The following is a 25,875-nucleotide window of genomic DNA, read 5'->3' on the forward strand; positions in this document are numbered from 1 at the left end:
TGTCTGTGAATCCTCCGCCTCCTCCCCCCATGGTCCAGCTGACCCCGCAGATCCCCCTGACTGGCTTCGTGGCCAGAATGCAGGAGAGCAGTAAGTACAGCATCACACCCAGCCGCTGGTGAGGACACACACGTTTTCACACATCCGGCTTCAGAAGGGCTAGCTTTTGCTCGAGCGGCCTTGCGAGGATGCTGGCGGAGCACCCTCTCTGAGGTCTGGGGGGTGTTGCCATGGTGATGAATCAGCCTGGGTTCTCGACTGTCTGTCTGCTAAAAGGTAGAAAATGTGACCTGATGGCTTGTCCTGAATTCTCCACCTGTCTGTCTGCCTGCTTAGAGCGCAGGAAACATTCCAGACACTTAATCTGGATTATTTTTGAATGTAATATTTCCAACTGCTTTTCTTTTCATGAGTTTTCTGTCTTGTTGCTCCCTGCCACACAGAAGTTATTCATCAGAAAATAGGCTATCAGTAGGTACACAGCCTTGTAAAAGTATTCACAGCCTGAAGAAGACTTTGGAAAAGGCTTACAGGGGCGGTAGCCCAGGGCACCAACTTTTGGGGTGGCCCCAAAGATTTTTATTTAGCTTTTTTTTTGTTTCTTAATTAACTTAAATCTTTATTTCAAACAAGTAAAATGTCAAAGAAATAATAAAAATGATGAAGAAAACAAAATATATATCATAATAACAATCAAACATTAAAACATAAGACAACAAAACGTCCGCACCCAGTTTAAAAAAGCAGATTAAAGAAGACGAAGCTTATTAAATCCTTCCCCGAACTGTCTCATCCAAATATATCCCACATCACACGTATTTCCACATCTATGAATGTGTGTTTTGGAAATGTTGTATAAAACTTTATTTAAAACTCTTAGGCCAAAAATTATGTGAGTTGTAAGATTTTAGGATTTTTTTTTTAATAAGAATAATATTCAAGTATTAGAAGATTATGAGATTATAGTCGATTACTTTGACAGCAACATGGAGTGATTGGCTGGATGACATTTTAAACCAATTCGGTTCATACCTGCAGATGCACAGAGGGATTATTTGTTTGTAAATACAGTGGATAAACGCGCAACTTGACTGCAGAAACTGCACGGGTTGCCATGGCTACCTGCATTTACCTTGCTGTTCTAACGTTATCTAGCATGTTGTTGGCATACTACTGTTTATCACAGTGAGATAAAATGAGTTACGCCACCAAATTGACATTAGTGGAGGAGAAACATCTTAAGGAGCCAAACGTGTTGTTGCATATAGGTGAGTGGATAAATGACGAGAAAAAATGGCCGTCATGTTTCGCTCACTTGGAACATTAAAGCAGTTTTGTTCACGGTAAGATTACCAGTGAGATGAAAGTGTACATGGTTTCTAAACACATTGCAATTAGATGCATTTTTTTTTTGTTGGTCTGTCCCTAAAGTTCAGAATACATTAAATAAATTAAGCTTTCTGTATTTGCAAGAACAGAGAATAGCAGGCCGTAAGTTAGAATCACACATTTTAACAAGGGAGCCTCCCTGGACAGGGACCTTCAAAGAGTGGAGCATTTCAAACAGGCACTACTGTCGCTTCGTGTATCATCCTTAACGCTGTTTTATTACAGAAACCTTTGCCAGAAATATACTTAAAGTCTGACTAAATCCAGAGTTTTTACTGCAGGTAATGAAACTGCTGTCAGGGGTCGTTTTATCGTGAACTTAAAACATCGCTGGAGTCAATTGGTTGACCAATGGGAACCAAAGAGTTGCTTTAGTACATGAGATAAAAACTTAGCATTTGAAAACAGATGTGATGTAGACCTACATGCCAGACAAACTGATTTTTAGCCAGGATCCTTCACTGCCCTCTACTGGTCAGAGTATTTCATCATTTCTTTGCTGTTTTCTTAAATTAAATAGAAAGGTTTGTGACGACATTTTACTCAGCATATTTAGATCAAATTGAACCAAAAAAACTAATTGTTTTCTGCATTTTCTTGTGTTCCAGTAACAGACAGTCCAGCTCCACCTCCTCCACCTCCCCCAGAGGACATAGGTGTGTTTGAGGAGCCTGCTCCCCCTCCACCTCCTCCGCCTGTGGACTACGAGGAAGAGGAAGCTGCCGTCGTTCACTACAGCGATCCCTACGCTGATGGAGACCCCCACTGGGCCCCCAAGGCGTACTTGGAGAAAGGTCAGTGCCTGTGGAAACCATATAATATTATTCAGAGTCCCTCACAGACTGGAAAGGATAGAGTGTCACTGATATACATACTGAGCCAAGTTCGGTTTGGTTTACGTCAGCTGTGTCAAGATGCAAACAGGACTAAGCAAATTTCTCTTTTCTATTGCATAATTAATTTCACTTTACATAACTCCTGCTTTAGGAGCCGTAGTCTGCGAAATACTTTACGAAATAATTCATCCTATATCAACAAACGAACGAGGCAGTTAGTCTAGTCTTTGTCGTTTATTGAACCTCCAGAAATTACACGGCCACAGCAAAGGGAAAGTAGTGCTGAAAAATTGTGGAGAAATAATTTCAAAATCACTCAATTGTTTTTCTCCTGCTCTGAATCGACTTTACTCCACATGGATACCCTTTGTCATGGCAACCAACTGACAACAGCTCCACAGAGCAGACATTATGTAAAATGGGACATCAACACCAATAAACACAGAAATATTTCCCACACTAAAAAAATAGAGCATTCTGTCCATTACGGTTTTATGGTTTCAGGCCTTATGCTTATTGCTTATTAATAAAACATTAGCTCTGGCTAATTAGCTAATTTAAACACCTAGTCTGCTGATGATCTGTCAGAGAGTAAGCTTTTTTTAACTGAATTCTGCAGCACATCTACATCCTAAGGTTGTCAAAGTCAAGCTAGCATAATGAATTATCTAGTTAACATAATTAATTATTCATTTCATAGTGAACATTTGTATTTATTGTTTTCTATGGGCTGATATTGGCCACGGAAAGGTCTTGAATTTTGACATGGAAAATTTGTACTCTCCCAGTCCTTTATATTCACTAAACATACAGCACCTTATGTTTCTTCTGACCCAGTTGTGGCCATCTATGACTACACGAAGGACAAGGAGGACGAGCTGTCCTTCATGGAAGGCGCCATCATCTACATCATCAAAAAGAACGACGACGGATGGTTCGAAGGCGTCTGCAACGGCGTCACCGGACTCTTCCCAGGAAATTACGTCGAATCAATCATGCATTACGCTGACTAAAGAAAATAACCCAAAAATGCGAAGAAAAACCTCCAATAATGGAGCTCAGTTTTTTTTTTTTTTTTATACATAAGATCTACATATGTACAGCCGTATGACGAGAAACGAAGCTCCCATTTTGAGTAAAGTGCCATGGTGATTCTTTTTCTTTTAAAGGATTTTACTTAGATCCGCGCGCGCGAGTTGTGCTTGCATTTATTTAGTCTACTAAAATACGAATGTTGCACAAAAACGGGGAAGGAGTTTAACATTTGACAGGCTGCGGTCTGCTAATTTACACTGGAAATACAAAAAGAGGAGCCTCACTCGAATTTACCCTTAACCATACGTTTGTCATTGCAAACTACTATGAAAAATACCGTAGATTCAGTCTGAAAACTGAGACGAGGCTCCTTTTGCTTCAAACCTGATTATTTGCACTGCGGACCACCAGAGCGACTCTTCCCTCCGCTCCGACGGACAACTAAAGCGTCAACAAGTGCATTTAGTTCAGACACGACTGAATGTTCCACGCTGTCTAAATCACGAAAAAACGCTTACGAGCGGGAGTGTGAAGGTGTGTGTATTTACACCGCTCTGTGTCGAATTACAAAGGAAGGTTGTTCAAAATGCATCAATAGACGACAAAAAAAAAGGGACAGTTTCCTTCTTCAGTCTGGTGGAGTTTCTTTCTGTACTCTAACGTGTATATAACGTGTAACGTGACCAACTGCCAGTACATTTTGTCGGTGTGCTTCGTCAGTGGAGGTGAGCGGTGCCAAGGTTCGGTTTCTTTATCAATTTAGCTCATTTTTACTTGAATGTTCCAATTTTTTTTTTGTCCTCATCAGTCACGGTGCCATTTCCGTTTTGGCGAAGTGATTGTGTCTGTTCCGTTCTGATTCGGTCGTCGCCGCTGTACTCGGTGACGCTGTCCGGCTTCAGGACTCATTGTTGCGTCTGTTCGTGTTGTTTTCCTTTGTGTCGTAGCTGCACTGATACTTATCAACGACTGTAGTGACTTTGATTTCCGTCTCGCGGTTGATTGCAACGCGCCGGTCGCCGTCAAGCGGGGAGCTACGAAGGACGCCTCCGGGAGAAGTCGTTTATTCTGCAAACGTTTGCTGGTGCGGTGCTTTCCAGTTGGTGCTCACCGACCCGAACAACCTCAAGTGCGACACTGCTTAACGGAGGACTGTAACGGAGAACGCAGAGGCGTGTCTCTTTATTTTCCAACATCGCTCGCTTTTTGATTGTAAATTCTGTCAATCATATCTGTAATGTGAATGTAGACAAATCAGCAGTAGCGCGCTGTCAGTCACTCCTGATCTCTGGTCCAAGATTCTGTGCTAAACATCTCTAGCTACTGCTGAGAAAATACGTTTAAAGGGATACGTAAGCTTTGCTAAGCTAACATCCTACTAAAAGTTTTAGTAGTAGTTCCCTTACCTGTGGTAGAGGCAGGAAATATTCCAGTGAGTTTGTGGAAAAGTTAAGTCCTCAGCTAGTCAGTCATTGTTTCAGCTAATCTTCTGCTCCTGTCTCCCAGCAGATTAAAATGCTTGAAATTATCAGAAAACCTGGGATGTGATGAATGCAGCGCAGTCCCATAGAAAACAAATATTGTAGGCTCCTTTTTTTTGGTGCCTATTCTACATAAGCGGGCACTAACTACCCCTTGAGTGCACTTGAGTGAAAGTAACAGAAAGTGCTTAAATGACCGACATGTTCGGTCTTTTCATCTGATACTTCAGTGCCTCCCTTTTCTAATGCCGCCCTGTGTAAGTGCCCAGATCAAGAGCCACCACTGCCCTTTGAATACAATGCTACAGTAGAGAATATGACGTAGAGTTAGGGTTCACATGTAAATAACCATAACTCAATCAGCAGAGTTTAATGTAGTAAAACAGATACTGAGTGGCTGAGAAAATAGCAGCAGGAAATGGTATCCTGTGAAATGTAGAGAATAGATATCCACTTATGTAGCAGTGTGCACCGAAGATGTAAACATTTTTCAGTTTCCGTTGTTTTAAATGGAGGAAATACGATAAAACGTCTGTAACTGGCTAGCTGTTAGCCTCCTACCACTCTCACTTTTCTACAAACTCTCTCTACACTCTGCTGCAGGTAAAGGAACCTCACTTCCAACAATATGTGAACTACACCTTTACGGTCTAAGGAATGAGGGCTGTTGGTAGTTTCCTTTCTAAAAAGAAAACCCTGCTCTTACAAAATGATTGTCGGTGGAAGTAAAACTCCTACATATCTCTGAAGCCTATTGATCACACACTCGTTTGTACTTTGAAGTGACGGCTTTTTATCATTTTTACTTTACCAGGGAATGTCCTGATATGAGCAGTATTCGTTCAGCATGATCGTGTATCATTTATAGACTATGATTCTCCAGTGCGTTCCTGTCTTGATTGCATTTGACATCATGAGGCCGTTTGTGTTTTTTTTAAATTGAGAAGACGACTTTTTTTCTACGTGATGCATTTTTAACTTTGTATTTGACTTGTTTTTTTTGTACGTGAGAAACAGCAGAGAAGCGTTTGCTCGCAGTTTGTATGTGAAGGCTTTATTTATACCCTTTTTGTTCTCATTTTGGAAATTATGAACTGGCCACTGGCGGGCAGAAAGTGTTTACTTGCCCCTAATGCCAGGGCATCACGAGACATGGCACCCTTTCTCCAACGTGTTTTCATATGCTCAAACGTGGAATCAAGAAGAAGAAGAAAAAAACAAACGTGTAACTTAAATGTCCATGGGAATAGAATCTGTTTGTCCTCCTCTCAGTTTGTACATAGAATGTGCTCATTGAAATGTATGTACAGTCTTTTTGTAATAAACAGCTCATTGAAACAGATTTTAAAGTTGTTTTTTTTCCAAAACAAAATGGAAATGGAAGTAAAATTCCATATTTTTCAAAATCGTTCATATTTTCCTTGACGTCATATATATGTTTATTGGGACGTGTGGTGACACTCTTGAGTCAGAAAAAAGAGAAAACTGGGACCCTCAAATTTTAGGCAAACTCGATCAGTATGAATTTGCACTTTTTTTTTTCCTGTGGTTGGTTGAAGGTAGCATTAAATAGTACATAGTACATTTCTTCTGATTTTAATAACTTGCTGCTGATTAAGCTTCACATAAACGTGCTTGTAGTTTTAGCAAAGGCAGCAGAGTTTGGCTGTAGCCAGTCGGCTTCACGAACTGTGTCCGAAGTCCTGTGTTAATCAAATTACCGACTTTGCCTGAATTCACACCACATGGTTTATATCACTATGTCATAAACGGCGTTTCCCTTTACACCGGAGAAACATTAAAAACATACGAAAGATGAGATGCTAACCAGTTTTTTTCATAGGCTAAATAACGCAATAGCGAGCCACATCCTGCTCTTGTTGCTGAAAATACACACACACAAATCTGGACAAACATCTTAAATCAGCTTTAATAAAAACAATAAAATAAAATAAAAAATTGTGGCCCAGAAAATACTTTCAGCTTTACAGTTTTGGCCACGTTGGCAAAACGTTTGTACAATACACAGAGTTTGTACAGAGTTAAAGATCTCTTTATCGTCCGACCTCAGAGACAAAGTGATGTCTTGTTGGAAATGGAGAGTAGGACAAATGTCCACAGCAGGACTCCCATGATTGCACTTCTTATACGTTTTTTTTCCATAAACAATTATTTCCTAACCCATTACTGCCTGAATTTTATATTTTTATTTTAAGAAAATTATAAATTGTATTTACATGTATATGTCATTCACACTGTGATCACTAGATGGTGCCAAAGTGCCTCCAAACAGATCCTTTGTGTTAAATAAGCAACAACAGGCAACTGGCAGCAAATTGAGACGATTTCTCAAGAACAATAGTCTAAAAGGGATTAACACAGAATTCCTCTCTCTGACTCTGTACATCCATGATCTACAGTACAAGGTCAAGCTTATACTATGAGGTACAAGCATGACCTTGCACCTTACATTACAAGGTCATGCCAGTGCAAATAAAAATGGGTTTATTTGAGGTCAGAGATGTCCAAAGTGTGGGCCCAGGGACAATTCGCGGCCCACTAAGTGATTATGGACATCCTCTGACCACAAATTTGGAATAAATCACAGACAGTTGATTCAGACATCTATTTGATCTTCCAAGATTGCATTTTCAGACTATATATATATATATATATATATATATATATATATCTTAATTTACTATCCTACTACATTAATCCTTGTTGCAAAGTGCTTCAAAAGAAATATTAAGAGTTTGCAATAATATTTGCACTCTATAATATTGCAATATTGTAGAGTGCACACACACATACACACACACACACACACACACACACAAAAACATACTAGAGCCTCATCCAGACTACAAATTTAATATTAAAAATGTGGAAATTGTAATGATGTTCTATAAATAAACACAATTATACACAACCCATTTTATGTTTCGCGTCTACAATGTTCTATAGATCGCTTTTCTACAAAAATATGACTATTTTGTTTCAAGAAAATTTTGCATGTTAATTTATTATTGAACATATGAAAATAAAAAAGAGGCACATGAAACTTGACTTTAAAATTTTCATTTATAAAGAAATAATTTTTGTGGCCCCCAACAGTTTGTAACTTGACGGTTTTGTCCCTTCTGGGAAAAGATTCGAACACCACTGTTCTAGGCTTCATTTTCTTCCACCTCTTATCCAGAGGTGTGAATAAACGAGACCTGCAAAGTGATACAAACTCCAGGCAAAATGCTGTGCTGAAGGAAGTTCTTGTTTGTCTCAAAGATATTCTTGTCCAGAAGGAGGATTGAAGAAGTCGGGTGTCAGGTGATGGTTTAGTTTCAGTGAAATTAGCTTATGAACTTGGGTACGGGCTTTCCAGGGAGGTAACACTGTTGGATTTCTCTGCAGAGAAATATAAAAAGTTCCAATTTTAGAATCGAAACATTTAGTCAACAGGTTGTCCTTTCCTGATTGTTGTATCGCTACATTTGACGTATCTAGAGAGATTTGGAGGATTTAGCTGGGATGGAGCTGTTTCAGACAAGCCATTCGTTTTTTCTTCTGCATTTCTGGGTTCTCACCTTTGTTTGCTGCCGAGTAGGGAATCTGCAGAATGGATGCTCTGGTCACCGCAGCTTGATAGTTCTTGTACAGCACAGCGCCGTACTGAAACACACACACAGAGGACACACATCTGAGAACACGCAACACAATGCGCATCACAGCGAGCGGCGATGAACCTGACCTTTGCTATTCTGATGGAGTTGACCCAAAGCAGAAGCGTGTGTTTGTCTTCGCAGCACAGGATCTTGATGTAGGGAGACTCCTTCTGGATGCAGGGATGCTAAGACAGAGTATGTTTGTATTTTATTGCAGAAGGACGGTCTCACATTGGAGCATTTGAAAACTGCAACCTTAAATTTCAGTTCACTTTTAACGCTCCACTTAGGTTTGCCCTGAAACAAGAAAGGAATGTGTGGGAAAGCACCTCATGTCTACCGTTAAGTACAGTGGAGGATCTGTAATGCTGTGGGCCTGATTTTCTTCCAAAAATACCTTGTCAGAGTCCATGACTTTATGAATACTTTGAAACAAACAAACAAACAAAAAAAAAAATCAGGTGACCTAAAAAAGTGTTATCAGTGAGTCTTTCAGTGGGACAATGTTCCAGAACGTGGAAAAATAAGCACAGAAATGGTTTACCAAGAAAATCTGCACGGTGAACTGAAGAGGAGTTTGTACAAGAGATGACCCGGGATTCTGGGTGATTTAGATAAATTAATTAATTAATTAATTAAGTAATTAATTAATTAATTGGAAAAAAAAAACAATGGTGAAAAATTGCTTATTTGTCATATTTTTCGATGGGATTTTTGTCCCCTCACTGAATAAATGTATTCTGGTGTTGCATCAATTTGTCATCGTGTGATTACGCCACCATAAAAGCTGGATTTATTTTAAGACTGTTGACGCGTCTAGGTGCCAACAAATGTGCCTGCGTTTGATTAAACCACTGGACTCGGTTGTTTTGCCACAACCCCTCATTTTCCAAACTGGGTCAAGCTGAGATAAGCATGCTGACACTGTTGACATTTTTCATTTAGAGCTACACAGACAATGAATGTATTTTATTATGCCTCGTGTAAGACGCTGAAGGAAATGGTTTCATTATTTTCTTAAATGAGTAGTACAAAAAAAGAGCCAGCAGAGGGCAGTGTGGGCACGCTAAAACTGAAAAAAGAAGGGATTGTATTTGATATTAAATTGTTGTTGTTTTTTACCCGTATCTGGAGAATTTAAGCTGTGCTCTTTTTGTTGTTGTGTAAAACCAAACAATATGTCAGCATGCCCTCTTAAACCTCCAGCTTGATATTTGACTCCACATGTTGTTACCAGCCCTCTTGCTGCTCTCGGATCTTTTCAGCTGAAACTACGGAAACACCTCGGCTCACTCTGGTTTAGGGCACCACCTCGCCGCCCTCTGTTCCTTATTTTGTGCACCGTCTTCCTCTTTCACGTTGCTGTTTTCATATGTGCACCTTCAAGATTTCAGAGGGGGGCTAAAAATACACCCATCTGTGAACTCTGAATGCAGCACATCTGTTAAGCTGCAATAAGCCTGAGTAGCAACTCATTGGTACAAAGTTGATCATGAAACTGCATTTGTTATACTTAACGGCAACTCCTCATGCCAGTCACTCAAGACCAGTTTGAACATTAGGGCGAAAAATATAGTTTCCGCCAGTGAGTGATCAAAGTACTTTTCATAGAGAAAAAAAAAAAAAAACGCCTGAAGAGTAAAGGAGCTCTTTAAATCCTGAACAGCACCTTACCTTTAACAGGAAACAGAAGTCTGTGGGAGCTCGGTATTTCTGTTTGTAGCTGCTGGTGGTGTAGACGTTGACTTTTTCGAAGCGAACAAAACAGGCGAGATCAGTGGAAGACTTTGAAGAGAGAAAGAAATTTTTAGGGTGTGCATTGCTGAGAACTTTGGAAGACGTACAAAGGATGTCGCAACTCCTTCAGGACAAGAATCCGTAGCACCTCTTTGCTGTCATGAGCTACAGCAGATGTGATTCATGGTCTGGCACCACGTTCTGATGAACCGTACCTTTCTCCTCATGTGAAAAGGCCTTTGGACATTGGTTCCCAACCCCTGTCCTCAGGCACTCGTCTTCTCCATGTTTTAAGCGTGTCTTTATTCCAGCACACCTGATTCAAATCATTGCATGACCTCCTCTGTTATGCCAATTGTAATCACTCAGTTGTTTAAGTCAGGTGTGAGGCAGCAAGAAAACACCTGAAACATGCAGGAAAGGGGCGCTTGAGGGTCGGGGTTATAGGAAGTCTTCTGTAACCAACTAGAACTAATACGGCATTTTCTGCCTGGATTTGCAGTCCCGTGATTAAATCTAGCAGTTTTTCACTACCGGACAAAGCACAGCAGCCCCATATCATCACATAGCCGCCACCATGCTTCATTGTCGCCAAGATGTTCTTTATTATGGACAAGCTAGACATGTTTCCGTTAACCTCTGTGACTCATTTATGGAGCTGTGAGGAAACTGGAACCGATTTTTGTGGTTTTGTTCGGCCTGCAGTAGTGTGTGTCTTGGAGTTCAATAAAGAAGGATTTCAGCGTTTAGTTTTTTACCACCTGGCCCTTGGCAGTCGGTGATTGCTTCCTGTTTTTACCCCGACTAGGTGGTGCAGCCACTGCTCCTTCAACTTTAACTCTAAAAACCTTCAGCTGTATCTCTGGGAACAATCACAACCTCTGTTTTGCTTTTGTATTCCTTTTTTTTTCTTGCTTGCACAAGGTAAGAATCTCTTCTCTGGAGATATTAGACAATTATATTGATGGAGTATTCATTGAAAGTAGGATAAATCTAGACAAAAATATTGGAAATGTTACTTTTATTTAACAGTTCCTGTGTGATTTGTTTCTTGGAAGCACCTACACAATTTTGAATGCGGCAAAGGAAGTCTATTTGTAACGGATTGAATAGTTTTAGGTGCAACTGAACTTGATATTTATCAATACATTCTAAAGAATTGTAAAAAAAATAAATAAATAAATAAAAGAATCTGAAAACAAGTTAACATACACAGTTCACAGGACAGTGTCTAAAACCTTTACAGCTTTTCTTCCTGTTTTCTTTCTCAGCAGATGAGAATAATGTTGACACATTTACCCTCAACGACAAACTTGGGTTTGTTGGTGACGAGTTGAAGCCTAGTGACTTCCTGAAAGTGAAGCATTTTGACTGGCTGCTATTTATTTCTCTCATTGCAATGAGTTTCAGTCATTTTTCCACAACTTGTGTAAAAAAATTTTTTTTAATAGAGTCCGGTATATATCAGCTCATAAGAATGACTGTCTGATCATGTGGGAATATGGCAAATGGTGCACAGCTTGTGCTTGTATCAAGTTCAGAGGACTCCAAAGCGCTTTACTCTACATTCAGTCATTCACATGCTGATGGTGGCGAAGCTACTACACTGTAACCACAGCTGCCCTTGACGAAACGTAAGGCAGGTGAAGTGTCTTGCCCACGGACACGACGGCTGGAACAAATGGAGCCGGTTTCCGAAATGGCAACCCACCAGCTACAGGAGAAACTCCAACCACCATCACCTCAATACAAAATGTGACGTACAATGAAAAACCCAGATGCACATTAAAAACTGTGGGGTTTTTATGTGCATCTGGGTTTAAATCAATTCAAAACTGGCTTTTTTTTTTTTTTTGCAAATCAAGTCTAATCAAGTTTTCAATTTTGAGCAATTTTCACAGCAAGAGTCTCTGTTAAGACGAAGCCTTAATCTGCTCGTCAACAATCTCGAAGGAGATTTTCGGACGCGGGGGCTGAGTGTTTGCAGTTGTGTCCTGCAAACAACCACTTCTAAATAAAGTTATTTTCAAACTCGACACGATCACGGTGTAAAAATGTCACGTTGTATCGGTTCTACACTTTTACACATCAGCATATCAAAAACAAAATGCTCTTTACCAGATTCTAAAATTAGTTCAGTCTTAAACCCAAAGAGCAGAAAAACCTCAGTTTCCAGGTTGAAATTATTCATATTAGAAAGAGTAAACTATGGTGGAAAAACTATAAAGCAGTGGCTTATACCAACCGCCAACAAGAGCAAAAACTACTGGTAGCTGTTTGTCTTTCATATTGTTGTGAAGTAAATTGTTGCTGAGTCTTCTTTACAACAGCAATTCACATAGTTTTTAGGGCATTTGCTTCTCTACGCTCGATGTTCTAATAAGGTCCACTACAGCATGTCAGTCAGGCTGAGATCGGGGTTTTTACTGGCTCCCTGCATCACGCTGAGTCATTATCTTCAGCCGTTCTGTTGTAGATTTGCTGCCATGTTTGGAGACATTTCACTGCAGCCTGACTCAGTTTTTGCTAAACATCGTGACTTGGCGTTTGGGCAAGTTAGAAGTCAACCAAACCAAGCCCAGGTCATCACCTTTCCCCTCTGCGTTTAGCAGTTTCTGTAAGGTGTTTTTCACGAGCTATGTTTGGGTTTCAGCAAACAGAGGAAAAATTCCCTCTTCTGCCCCCCCCCCCCACCCATCTGTCGAAAGAGTCTTCTTCGACAACTTGTGATGTAGTCAGATACAATCCAGCCAGAATAAATTATGCTGCTTCCTTCTGTTTGGACAGACTGATATTCCTTGGCAACTTGAGACATTAAGAAGGTTTTTAGCTGACTTAAATGTTTTCCTGTTGTTGTTAATAATCTTATTGTAGAACAATGGACTTCAGTTCTCCAGGGTCAATGCTGATGTCTTTCCTTCTTAGCGTTGTGTTAACACACATCTGCACGCTCCGACCCATCTGCGAATGATTAGATAGTCCACTGCTTTCAATTTGAACCACCTGGATCTCACTTTACTTCTTAAATCGTTTAGAAACAATGCAGTAGTATAATTAAAACACTTTTTCACTAGTGCTATAAATAATGATGTGTTTTTCTACTCTTGAGGTTAGATTTAAAGGAGCAGTATTATTTTCACATAGTGCCATTAAAAAAAAAAAAAAAAATCTAAATTAAGTAACGATGTTACCTTCAGTTGTTTTAAAAATGCTATATATTCCAGATATGACTTAAAAGAACTTTTACTTCTGGATTTAGCGGCAATGGAGGCCGCCTTGCTCTTTCTGAAACTCCTTCAGGAAATCATCACAACATGGCTCCTCTGTTAACCCTTTACTAATGTCTTTACCAATGTTTCTCTGAGAGGTAACTCATGTAATGAACTCAGCAGATGCTCAGTTTCACCAGGTGTTTGCTAATTGCTCCTGGCTAGTCTGAAGGAGCTGAGTGGGGGACGGCTGCTCTGTGAGGCAGAAGCTCTGAAGGCCGGACTGGGTCCAACCAGGTGTTTTCCACAGCTGAATGGTTGCCATGGGAGATGAAAGGATTTCTCAAACACGCATTAAAGAATCAAAGCAACACTCCAGGTATGTTTGTGATGAGCGAATAACATTATAACATGACATAAAGCTCAAAAAGGTTAGTTTTACATGATACTACCCCTTCAGTTTCTTTCTTTTATGTGTCATACCTTTGTTTTTCCTTTGGGGACATAATAGATCCCAGAGGCTCTAAGCATGAAGTAGCGAGGTTTCCAAACCTTCTTCCCATCCTCTTTTAGGTATAACACGCCCTCGAGATTAGGGACAATAGTGGTAGAACCTCCGAAATGCTCCTATTGTAAGAAAAGAAAAACAGCACAAAGGTCATTCTTGGCTAACCAAGTTAAAATATGTGATGGAGAGAAGACTTTTTTTACGGTTTTTACCGTAGCCAACCTTGATCAGAAGCTCTTTGGCCTGGCTGTTCATATCGCCGCTAGATTTCTTCTTCCACATGTAAAAAATCTGCACATTGGATTAGGGTTAGGGTAGGTAGTGCATTCAGGCATTTCTCATGAAGGGGGCTTACCTGAGGCTCTGTGAACATCATGTACTTTTGAGGGGTTGACAAGAAGTAGAGTTTGTTTTCGCTGAGCCGACTCCAAGCCGACAGCGGCTCCACGAGACACTCGTGATCCTCAAAGGCCCTTTCTGAGACAATTTGAGGAAAACGCTGCCTGAATGAGTGCCCACATGGGTTCGGCTCAAATGTTCGGCGTGTGCTGGTTGCCTCACCAGTCTGCAGGTCTGGATTGGTCTCACACAGGCTCCATTCAATGCTGTTCTCACAGTGTGTCTTCTCAAACAGAGTGTCCAAAACGTCCCTGACTGTCTGCCTCTCGTCCACCATCAGCGTCTTGGAGCTGTTGTCGCTCATCAGCACCTTTATAATCAACTGTAAGGGGCGGAGTGCTTGGTTTAATTGAGCTGTGCTACTGCAGGGTGGAAGTCAGACGGTGAGTGCTGAGTTTACCTTCCTCACTTTGGCTTCTTTCAGTTTCTCCAGAGCCACTTTAATTTTATCCGCCTTCGTTTGGGGCTCGTTCTGGAAACCATGAATTACAACGTCAGAACAACCATGGGAAAGCTATGATCCACGTCATGACGCCTCGTCCTCTGTCTCTTTAAGGCGTTTCTGCTCTTTCTGACACTTTGCCTTCAGCATGTCAACATGACGTTTCTCCATTATGCTATTTACAACTGTTCTTAGGAGTGAGAAGTAGTTTGGAGGATGTGTTCAGCAGATTCACAGATCTATCAGGTGTTTGCTAATATCTCCAGCAGTATTACGTTACATCTGTTTGTTTAACTTCATATCGTGTTATGTTATTTCCTCATCAGAAACACACCTGGAGTGTTGCTTTGATTCATGCATGTATGTTTGAGAAATCCTTGAATCTCCCATGGCAACCATTCTGCTGTACAAAACACCTGGTTGGACCTAGCCCCGCCTTTGAGACGCAGCTCCTCCTCAGAGCTGCAGTTTCCAAGCTTCAGAGCTTCCGGCTGACAGATCAGCCCTCCCCCACTTGGCTCCTTCAGACTAGCCAGCAGCAATTAGCAAACACCTGGTGAAACTGTACATCTGCTGAGCCCTTTATTCGAGCTACTTCTTAGTGGAACGCTGGTAAAAACGTTGTTAAAGGGTTAATAGAGGAGTCGTATTGTGATGACTTCCTGAAGGCGGAGTTTCAGAAATAGCATAAGTTTCATAAAGAGACAGAGGCCCAATTTCAAGGTGTTAAATTAGGAAGTCTAATTTGTTTCAAGGCATATTTGATATATGTAGCATGAAGGTAAAATAGTTACTTGATTGTGCTATAAAATGGCACTGAGCACCTGGAAAATACATAGTACTGCCCCTTTAAGAGGCAGGATAGACCTTTTAGAGGGAGGTGGGCCATCGTAGTTCATTTGAACTCCCAGTGTTTTATTTTAAAAAGTGCCTTAAGACGACATGAAATTACAAAACTGAAACTTGACAGTAGTTCCATTTGGTTTAATATTCTAAACTATTTTTAGCATTTTTTGTTGCGATGTAGCATTAGTATAAAATGTCTGGAAAATATTCTGTATTATTTGTGTGTGAAAAATTGGGAGAAACAGGTAAACAGTGGTGGCCTGATATATTATTTGTGAAGTATATATTATGGTGAAGATAACCTTATAAATAGTAAACCACTACCTTGACAGATTCCAAGTTCAAAGCTTGTAGCTGTTACTCTTTTGTAACATGGTGGCTAACACACATCTACATTTTTAGCATCTAAAATCAATTCCAGACATTAAAAAAAAAAAAAAAAGTTTTACACCACATGTCTGTGTACGTTTGCCCAGACGTCTGCAGAGCATTTCAACGTTGAGCTACTTTGAACTAAAGATTTTCAGGCTTAAATAATTTTGCGTGTGCAGTGCCTTGTGAAACTTTTGAGTCCTACCATTTTCACAGCTCTCGATGACTGAGTGGTGATCATAGGAAAGGTTACCACAGGCTCGGACTCTTGATAAACGGCAGGTGGTGAGGTTTCATTTCCTGTCGGGTTGCGGGTGTCATTGTGTGTGGAAGATTGTTGATCGGTGGACTTTGACTCCAGATCGGCCATCAGATCATCCAGATCATGGTCCTCCAGCTCATTCAGAGACTCTGCAGAGGGATACAAAGGAAAGCTTTGCTTAGACAGACCTTCAGCTTTACACATTCTGTCACCACAGTAAGATTATACACTTTGTGCTACCAGCGAATGCTAGCAGCCTGCATCGCTAAGCCTAGCCTACAGGTGTGTTTATTATTATTACCTTTAACTTCCAAACAGCGTATTAAAATATATATTTTTTGTTATTTCTAAACTACAAAATTCTGTAAAGTACGAGGGACTTCGACTGGGATGCTGCACACTCAGAGAATCCCACATCTGCTACAAATTAGCTTAGCAGCTTAACAGTTAGCTTTTGGCGCCAGGGTGGGCAAACATTTTGTTTCCAGAGAGCCATATTGGTTTAGTTAAAGGAAGAGGAAGACCATACATTTGTTTTGAAACATTATTCTTCCAGGCAGCTACGTTGGAAAACGCTTTTATGCTTTATTTTCTGACGATGACAAGTTTGTAGCGTAGTTAGCGTGTCGGCTCAGAGGTTTCTCCTTGAACACAGTGCCGGTCTCCTGGCACACTGTCTGTGAGATGACATCTGTGATGATACGTGCAGTTTGTGGTTAAATGTTGGACCATTTAGAGGTTTTTTTTTTTTTTTTTTTCTATTTTCTTATGTTTTTAATAATCTGACTCTGCCGAACATGTCTGTCAAAAAACATGAGGCATTTTGTAAAAAAATGCTTCATGTTTTCAGATGTTTTTAGCTTAATAGACGTTTCTTTTAGAGAAAAAAAAAGACTCTGGTGGTTTGTTTAAGCTAAGATTGCACTTGAGGAGATCGAGTCCTGAAAAGAGATTTACTTCTGACCTGCCAATGAAAATTTTTCATTGGTAGAGCAGGTCATTGCACGTCATCCATGTGCATTATTTTTAGCATTATGTTCTGCCATGAGGGTTCATTTTGATGCAAAGCGATAAGGGCTGCATGCTTTTCCCTGGAGATAACTGTTGCTAACGCGGGAGGAAATGAATGCGACATTATCTGCCCGTCATGCATATGCTTATGATATGACCTGGCTGAAATTGTGCAAGCTCAAAAACAAGAGTGAAAAGGACTTCTTCCTTTACATATTAATACATTTCTCTATGCTTTTTTATGCATTGAATATTGAATCTGACTTTCTGTTGTAAATTTTCACAACAAAAGCTAAATTTGGCTAAAATTACATAACATATCATCGTTTTTCCCCCCATTATAAATAAACAGCAATTTTATAATCACAATTTTAATCTTCACAAAAATATAAATCTTGCATGCTGAACGATGAATACATTTCATACTGGAGTTTGGCTATCTCAAAAGCCCGTTAAGCTCCAGCTAATACCGGATTAAAATGTGAATTGTTACATTTGAAATTGAACAAAAATCTGTTCTGACAATTGTCGGAGAGGTTTTTATGTAAATAGTTTGGTTGGAGATGTTTTTTCCACAAAAAAAGGAATTAATCCGCTAACGAGAAATGACGAAGTGGACCTGCTGAAAATGTCTCTTTCCCATTTCGCCCATAACTCCTCATCCTTCTGATCCGCAGCCGCTTCCGGCTACAGAATGTTGAATATTTGCCAATTTATTTTGCACCAGCTTCAGACGAGACAGTGGAGAATGAAGGAGAACTTGCCGTTCAGGTTGTTGAAGCCGATGGAGAAGGAGCTCTCCTGCGGAGCCGCATCCTCTCCTGATGAAACTGTGGCTTCTGCTAGACTCTGCAGAGAGACGTGGAGGGACCGGAGGTCAGGGTTCGAATTAAATACTGAACAAACTAGAGGACTAACAGAACAAAGAAAGTTTAGTTAGTTACATTTTAACTCACTTGTGATATTTGCACAAGAAACTAGAAGAAAAATATTTGGTATGATTTTGCGTTTTTGCAGGGGATGGAAGCCTTAGAGTGATCAGATAACCATCAGCTGATTTTGTCAGTGGGCCGGGCTGCTGTCAGTTGGAGTCCCTTAAAGGATTCAGCGTGCTGAGGTGAGTGAATCTTCATTAGTGAAGATGGAGCGCTTGCATAGAGTCGCATGAGTTTAATTAATGCACCTGTCTGGACCTTCGTTTTTGAAAACGTTGAGCATGTATTTATGTATTTTGCAGCAGTGGTGCGTTTGGGGATATCTTTGGCATCTCAGAGTTTTGATGCTCAAAAATCTAGAGCAGCCAGGCCTGGCTGTCGATGTAGTTCGTACTTTTACAGTTTTGGAAGTGATAGGGAAAGGCAAAGCTGGAGTTTTAATTACTTAATGCTCTGTTTCCTCAAAGTCAATTGAAGCAGATAATTAATATCATGATGGGGATGTTTGTACTTTAATTTAAATCCTTCTCATTCACACTCTCTTGTTTGAAATTGCTTTTGCAGTTATGATTTTGCAAAGAAAGTGCTCCAGACTATCAGTGTGAGTCAATCTGACATGAACTATAGACTGATCCCATTCTCTGCATTGTTCTCCTTTCCAGCCTCTATGCAGACAGTGGAGAAGGAGAATGGTAAAATATGCCTCAGGCTGAGTCTCCATGAGGCATCAGAATGCTCTTGGCGAAAGCTGCAGTTTTTATGATGAGAGGCTTACATCATCTCCACGGTCTGACGTCCGACCCACATGCAAGCGGCTTCGGTTTTCATCCTGTTTATGATCTGCAGAGTCCAAACATAAGAGCGCCTGGTGTAATCTGATATTATCCGGACAAACGTGGCGAACGTCGCATGATTAACTTATTCCCCAAACGTTGATTTGAGCAGAGAAAGGAACCGTCTTCTGACCGTTCTGGTGACACTTAAAGTAGAGCATCTGCAGAAGAAACGGCTGCGAGGCCTTTAAGACTTAAAGCACAGTTTTATTAAGACAGAAAGTCATTTATCAGTGGTATCTGGTCCTGTGGGATCGTTCCTTTAGCTGAGCTGACCCACAAACATGTGAGGCTGCAGCTCATTTTACGAGAGGCAAAGCCATCAGTAAATGAGTCAGAAACAAACGGATCTGTTGATGCTCAGGAGCCTGAAACATACCAACACAGACAGTTAGGAAAGTCAAGAGATCCTGAAGAAATGATGAATTCATCAGGGTCAGACTGTTAGGTGAAGGGAGTTATCTGTAAACAGCTGTTATCCCAGAAAAGAAGAGAATGTGAATTGAGAAATGAAGAGGAATCATTTGGCCATACATTTACAATTAATATTCTGAGCCGCACAAGAATGTTGGCGAATTTAAACCAACCAAAGTGTCAGGGAAACATCGTCTCGCCAAATCATTCATATCCATGAATTGTCACAATCGCAAACCTTCTTGCATTTCATTTTTGTTGCTGTTTGTTTCTTTTGCCAATAAAAATATGAAAAGTGCGGTGGGCATCTCCACCAAGTCAACACTTCGAATAAGCACCTCTTAATGCAAACGGAGCACTAAGCATTGTGCTGCTTGCATGTAGAGCCTCCTTGTCTACAGTCCAATCGCTAAACCTTACCTACAGTTAAACCATAAATTTACATACACATAAAAAAAGGACACACTTTTTTTCTCTCCATGATGTTAAGACAGACCAAACTTCTCTTGTTTTAAGTCTGTTAGAATTTTTAAAAAAATGATTTCTATTTGCTAAATATCACAATAACGAGATAATTAATGTGTCAGATTTAAACGTATTTATTTATTAAAGTCTTCAAAGTCAAAAGTTTGCATACAGAATTATTACTGTCTCTTTAAGCAATGAGCGAAAATCCAGACGATGATGTCATGGCTTTTGAAACTTCTTATAGGTTAATTGACACATTTAACTAAATTGGAGACCTAAACACAATACTTTCTTGTTAGGCATAATTGAATTTTAAGACAAAAAAAAGATTAAAATCTCTTGATTTTACAAGCTCTGTGGAATGTAAGCAAAATAATACTGGTGCTTTTAATTTAAAGTATTTTCTGGTGGTTTATATTACTTAAACAGATAATATGCTGCTGCCTGAAATACAAGCCCAAAGCATAACTGATCCCCCTCCATGCTCACAAGATGTTTTTTTTTTTTGTTAGATTTTTTTTGTCTTTGAATGAAAGCTGCTTTCACTTTCTCAAAATACTGTTTCAAGAGCTTTATGTAGAAAAAAAGTCTTTGTTGCATATTGGGACTTTAATGCTGCTGTCAAACTATCAGAAAGCCAATTTCCTTTTTCTCACGCAATGATGCATTTTAGGTGAAAACTGATTTTCCTCATTGATTCAACGATTCAAATAAATGAACATAATGCGATGTACAGTGAAAAAAATAATAATAATTGGGTTGTAGCTATTGTTGTCCAAATTTCAGCATGTTCTGTCACATTTCTTTCCTCTGACGCTGTATGTTCACTTTTGATCAACACCAACACGCCGACTGACTTGCATCAAATGGACAGCCTTCCACCAGCTGGCTTGTTTATAAATTAGCATTCAGACGGACAAGTTGGGGAAAAGAAAAAGAAACTTACCTGAGAGAGATGATCCATCTCTCCCAGCAGGTCGCTGAACATAGCATCGATATCATCCATCTGCCAAAAGTAGCAAAATTATTACTATACATACATTTCCTTGCAAAAGTATTCATATCAACTAAACTTTTTTTTGTCATTTTGTTATATTACAACCCAAAAAACCTACTTTTATTTTATTGCGATTTTATATGGCGGACCAACAGAACGTACAGGGCACGACCATAAAAATCTAAAAACTGTGATGTGTGTTTGTAACACACCTCCTTTACTCTGATTTTCTTAAACGTAACTGAGTGCAACAAATTGGCTTCAGAAGTCAACTTATTTGTAAATGGAGTCCATGAGCTTTCAGAGCATGCAGACGGGAATGTGGAACCAAAAGAGTCGTAGCTTACAGCTAAGCAGTACGAAGGTGCATAAAGCATTTCCCCTTTGTTTGCCTGAATCCCTGCGTCAGCTGCCCAAATGTATTCAGAAAATCTAATGCAAGAAAATGTGCTTGTACTATTTTAATAAGATTACAGTTAAAAGTTTGTAAAGTGATTCGACTCTGCTTTGGTCTTTGTTTTGCCCTGGTCTCAGCCTTCCTCAACGTCTTGGTCTTGTTATGCTGTGGCCTCGATTCCGACACAAGTCAGACTGCAAACTTGAGTCTAATTGAGACTCTGAGGCAACACCTGACAACTGATGTTTGTTGACGCCGCCACTCCAATCAAACAGGCAATAATGCCAGTTTCCAGATGTGCATAGGTGATATAAACGCACCCCAAAAGACATGGCATCCATGTACAAATGTTCACTTGACAAGTGAACATTTTCTCAAATTAGTGTCACCTACTTTGTGTTAGTCTATTACACATAAAATAGTACACTAATGTTTGTGTCTGGAACTAAAAAATAAAAAATAAAAAAAATGGAAGAGACATGAATACTTTTTGCAAAAGTTGAAAGAGAATATGTAGTCGATTACAAAGCAAAACTCATCAGGAACTGAAAACTTACTGACATTTTCAGTTCAGCTTAAAATCAGTTTCGGGCAAGAAGCACCGAAAATCGAAACGGTTTGGGCTTAATCCACTGACTTCACAAAAAAAACCCAACAACAAACAAACAAACAAAAAAAAAAAAAACGTTGGGCAGCTTGAGCGACGCTCTGCACCACAATGCAGAGTTGTAAAGAAGCGGAGCAGAAATGGTTTCCATGCTCCTCTGGCTGTAAACAAATACAAAGTGCCTTTAATCCCCGGGCAGCGTGCTTCACCCCCAATAAACCCAGAATCAAAGAGGTGGGATCTCAATCTAGTCGGCGTCCCACGTCAATTTCTATCCACACACCTTGTCCAAATGCATTCACTTAAGCCTCTGCGTAAGGGGCACGAAATGTTTTGCATTTATTGTTCCAGCTAAAAGGTTTCGTTGAAGTGGACAGTGCTTCACGAAACTCAGCGTCTGGGTGTTTCCATATGGAGGCATCGTCTTGCCAGCTCCCAGGATCAAAAATATACCTTTCATGTGGATTTACTTCAAAAAGCAAACTGAAGAACGAGCTTTGTGTGGTTGCCAACTTGGTGAAAGCACTGCAGAGAGGGGCCCAGACCCACCAAGGGTTTCAAAGGCAGAGATTATAGAAACTACAAGCAAGAGATATAAAGAAGGGAAACGGCGAAGAAGGACAGTCATGGTGCACCCGCATTTTGACTTTACACATTGGTTTGGTTTGTGACTGAACGAACGCACACAATCATAAAACTTTCAACTAACTTTTATTTTACTTTATTTTTTATTAAATATTATTTCTCAGCCACTTCTTGTTGGATTCACTGGTATGTTTTGGGTCACAGTCCCGCTGTTGGTTCCAATTTGTTTCTGTTTTAGTTTTTATTTTTCCAGACGCTCTCACATTATCCACAAGGAACCTGGATTTTTAAGGTAGATTCCATGACAATGAGCTGGCCACATCCTGCAGCAACAAAGCATTCCCAAAACTTTCCCAAACATTCGCCTCCATTCTTCACCGTTTTGTTGCAGAGTGTTAGAGTACGTTCACACCAGCCTTGTTTAATCAAACTCCAGTCATCTCTCTCTACTCAGAGGCTCCTGAACCTGCTATCGATGATCTCCTACTTTCTCAATTCCACAAAATCTGGCCCATCGTGGACCCTTCACCAATATAACTATGGCGTAAAAGGAAACCCGGATCAGAGTCGATCTTTCCTGACTCATCATGAAATATGTTTTGAATTAGAAACTTCTTCTTTCCCCACTGTGATCAAAAATTACCATCGTCGTTTCAATACTTTTGGTTAAAGCTAAACAATGGGAAACTGCAGCGTGGCAGGACAAATATGCTTCTTGTGCTTCTTAATCTTTTTTTAAAGAGTGTTTGAACACGCAGTCCCTGACTGGGAGGCATCTAGGGGTTAGCCATCCTTTAATCAAGGCAGTAAAAGCATCATAGCTCATAATTGATTTCCATTTGCTAGCTGCAGACAGTTCCTGGAATCAAGATGCATTAATGGGTGTGTCGATGCAATGACTTAATGATGCCATCAAAGATGAACGGGCCACCCAGGACTACCCAAACTCACTCAATGATTTGGAAGACTTGGCGACTCGGGCTTTGAAACTTATCTCTCATCAGCCACTAACTTATCTCTTCCCTCCTCAGCGGCTCCTGAATCTGCTGGTTTCCTGCTTTTCCACTTTCAGAAATCTTTAAACGATTACTGATTGCATCTGGCTGGAATTTTGGGTCCTCAGTGCTTTTCATTACAGTTTTATACCATTTCAGACAATGTCTTCATGAAGCTTTAATAACAAATATTTGTACTATCTAAACTTTACACAATGCCAATAAATGAAACCGTCTCTGGTACATGAATCCAGGATTTTTCTCTGCAGAAACAGCTCCTCATTTCTATACAAAAGGCAAATAATCCACTGTAAACACAGACAAACTGAGCAGAAACACTGTGCTGTTCCACTTGTTCTTATGTGTAAGTTCGACTAAACAGACTACCCATTTGCTATAATAAAGGGGAACAGGTACACATCCTTTGACGCCAAGTCTTGTTTTCGCATGAAAGTGAAAAACACTGTCCAAACTTGCGCCTGCACCAGATGTGGGAATTAAGATTTGGTTTCTGTCTTCTACTGCCTTTCAGCTGAAGAACCGCAATCGGGAATAAATACATAAATAAATGAAGTTTTTGAGCATGATTCGTGACAAACCCACAAGCGTTGTATGATGCCACTGTCTCATCTTGGGCCTGTCAGGAGTTGTCGCTCGGTGGGAGGCATCGACAAAACGAGAAACTGCTGCGAAACCACTGGGCACGTAAACAATCGACTTCAACCCAAACTTTGGGTAAGAAAACGATTTATCAAGGCCGTGCGCTTGGAAGGAACACGACAACAGCAAACTGCTGACAGGCGACTGTCATGTCTGGTCCCTTTTTTGTGGCTGAGAGCTTCTTGGTGTTTCCTAATTAGTTGCACGTCCCATGTGTTGGCTCCTGTGAGCGAACATGTGTTTGACTTAATCGAGGCTGACGTGGATATTCTGGTATGTAACTCTTAAAATATCCGGCGGCGTGCACATGTAAAAGAGCTTTTCGTCGCAGAAAAAAGGCCTGATGAGTTTTAATGTCGCGTCCGCTGTGTGATGCTGAAGCCCGGCGTTTCACTCAGACCCGCCGAAGCACAATCGTTCACGGAAGAAATTCTAATTTTCCTTTGTCGTGCAAACAGATAAAAGATGTTGTCGTGACAAAGACAGTTCTCACACTACTCTCTTTGCGTTGCATCTGCACCAACTAAACTTACAGAAAACAAATACTACTTTATAAATGCAACATACAGTTAAAAATCAACTGAAAAGACACACACACACACAAACACACACACTCATGCACATCTCTGCTAACTATAGCTGTAACCTTCTTACCTCTCCTGCCTTTCAGACATGCGATCACCACCGAGAATGTGACTGATGAACAGCCCACAGGTCACTTTTATAAAGTAACCACATGTCCACATGACTTCTAGCAGATATTCACTGAACTTCCTGAGAAATCAGGAAGTAGATAAAACTTCTCTAGTAAAACCCTGTGAGGTTTAGTGTTTTTTTTTTTCTCTAAACATATTGCATACATGTGCTTCTACACCACAGATAGACTGGGGCATTTCTTCACGCCTGTGTGACTCCGCCACTGCAGAGAAGTCTCATTTAAATACAGCTGCATTGAGCATAAGTAGCCTTTGTGGCTTGTTTGTCTAAGTTGCAGCTATTTACATTTTCTTAATTACTCACCAGGCATCAGATAAAGAGAAGCTTAAGTTATTTTCCAACTTTCGATCAACCAAAGGAGTTTATTTGTATACCGCATTTCAGCAATAAGGCAAATCAAAGCGCTTTGCATCATGAAAACATAAAAACATCAAAGACACATCATGCAGTCAATAACTGCACAATGTGTGCCATGATAAATCATCGATTCATATCAAATATATTGGTCAATGCTCCAGTAACTATGGCTCAAAGGTGGGTTTTTAGTCCAGATTTAAAGGAACTCAGTGTTTCAGCACTTTTGCAGTTTTCTTGAAGTTTGTTCCAGATTTGTGGTGCACAGAAGCTGAATGCTGCTTCTCCACGTTTGGTTCTGGTTCTGGGGATGCAGAGCAGAACCAGAACCAGAAGACCTGAGAGGTCTGGAAGGTTTAACGAACACAAATCTGTCTGGGTTGAATGCTATGTTTTCTTGTTTTTACCCAGTTTTGAGAGTGGCTAAGAGGAATGGCTTCCCTGTCACGTGAGAGGATAAATGTAATCAAGGGATGCACTGCAAAAAAACAAACAAAAAAAACCTACCAAATCTTACAGAGTATTTTGGTCTAGTTTCTACTGCAAATATCTTACTACACTTGAAATAAGACAAAACTAACTTACAGTAACGTCTCAACAGGATATAGATGCTTGTTTTAAGTCAATAATTCTTTAATATTAATTTTAGAAAGTATTAGTTCCAACTAACAGTGGAACTAATATTTATTTTTTAATCAATATTGAGGAATTATTGATTTAAAAC

General features: G+C 40.1%; 2 protein-coding genes and 1 long non-coding RNA gene across 7 annotated transcripts in view; 2 read left to right on the plus strand and 1 right to left on the minus strand.

Annotated features, from left to right (window-relative positions):
* The window catches only part of LOC106961870 (abl interactor 1-like), a 28,097-nt gene extending 22,016 nt beyond the window's left edge, over positions 1–6,081 (plus strand). For 2 of the 4 annotated variants that reach the window (XM_015055943.1, XM_015055944.1), the window contains 3 exons: positions 1–90; positions 1,998–2,183; positions 3,063–6,081. In XM_015055943.1, coding sequence (XP_014911429.1) covers positions 1–90; positions 1,998–2,183; positions 3,063–3,238 — 452 coding nt within the window. In that variant the 3' untranslated portion in view covers positions 3,239–6,081. The remainder of the gene's footprint in view (positions 91–1,997; positions 2,184–3,062) is intronic. The other 2 variants (XM_015055945.1, XM_015055946.1) reach the window with 1 other exon arrangement.
* Positions 6,082–7,601: 1,520 nt separating this feature from the next.
* LOC106961864 (amyloid beta A4 precursor protein-binding family B member 1-interacting protein-like) lies at positions 7,602–24,790 on the minus strand. 2 transcript variants are annotated; one of them, XM_015055932.1, is made up of 13 exons: positions 24,735–24,790; positions 20,786–20,845; positions 17,954–18,038; positions 16,122–16,327; positions 14,657–14,728; positions 14,419–14,578; positions 14,213–14,334; positions 14,080–14,148; positions 13,833–13,976; positions 10,078–10,188; positions 8,490–8,588; positions 8,326–8,410; positions 7,602–8,146 (listed from the first exon to the last, which is right to left on the minus strand). In XM_015055932.1, exons 2-13 carry the CDS (start codon positions 20,843–20,845, stop codon positions 8,097–8,099), a joined length of 1,263 nt encoding a protein of 420 aa, XP_014911418.1. In that variant the 5' UTR covers positions 24,735–24,790; the 3' UTR covers positions 7,602–8,096. The 2 variants fall into 2 exon arrangements, with proteins under 2 accessions (XP_014911418.1, XP_014911419.1); XM_015055933.1 differs by lacking the exons at positions 17,954–18,038; positions 24,735–24,790.
* On the plus strand, positions 16,373–19,669 carry LOC106961865 (uncharacterized). The gene is made up of 3 exons (XR_001427845.1): positions 16,373–16,460; positions 18,207–18,306; positions 18,787–19,669. It is a non-coding gene; the product is annotated as an uncharacterized LOC106961865 (long non-coding RNA).
* Positions 24,791–25,875: the final 1,085 nt, after the last annotated feature.

This window comes from Poecilia latipinna, unplaced genomic scaffold (assembly GCF_001443285.1).
Source record: "Poecilia latipinna isolate Pla-1442-1.1 unplaced genomic scaffold, P_latipinna-1.0 Scaffold1344, whole genome shotgun sequence".
NCBI classification, from domain to species: Eukaryota; Metazoa; Chordata; class Actinopteri; order Cyprinodontiformes; family Poeciliidae; genus Poecilia; species Poecilia latipinna.

What these genes read in the sequence shown, in the direction of transcription:
- LOC106961864 (XM_015055932.1), bottom strand. Translation starts at nt 20,845, where the DNA reads ATGGATGATATCGATGCTATGTTCAGCGACCTGCTGGGAGAGATGGAT. An exon ending in CCAAAGAGCTTCTGATCAAG is followed by an intron (nt 13,977 to 14,079) that starts GTTGGCTACGGT and finishes TTCTTACAATAG; the next exon opens with GAGCATTTCGGAGGTTCTAC. An exon ending in TCCCCAAAGGAAAAACAAAG is followed by an intron (nt 10,189 to 13,832) that starts GTATGACACATA and finishes CTCTCTTCAAAG; the next exon opens with TCTTCCACTGATCTCGCCTG.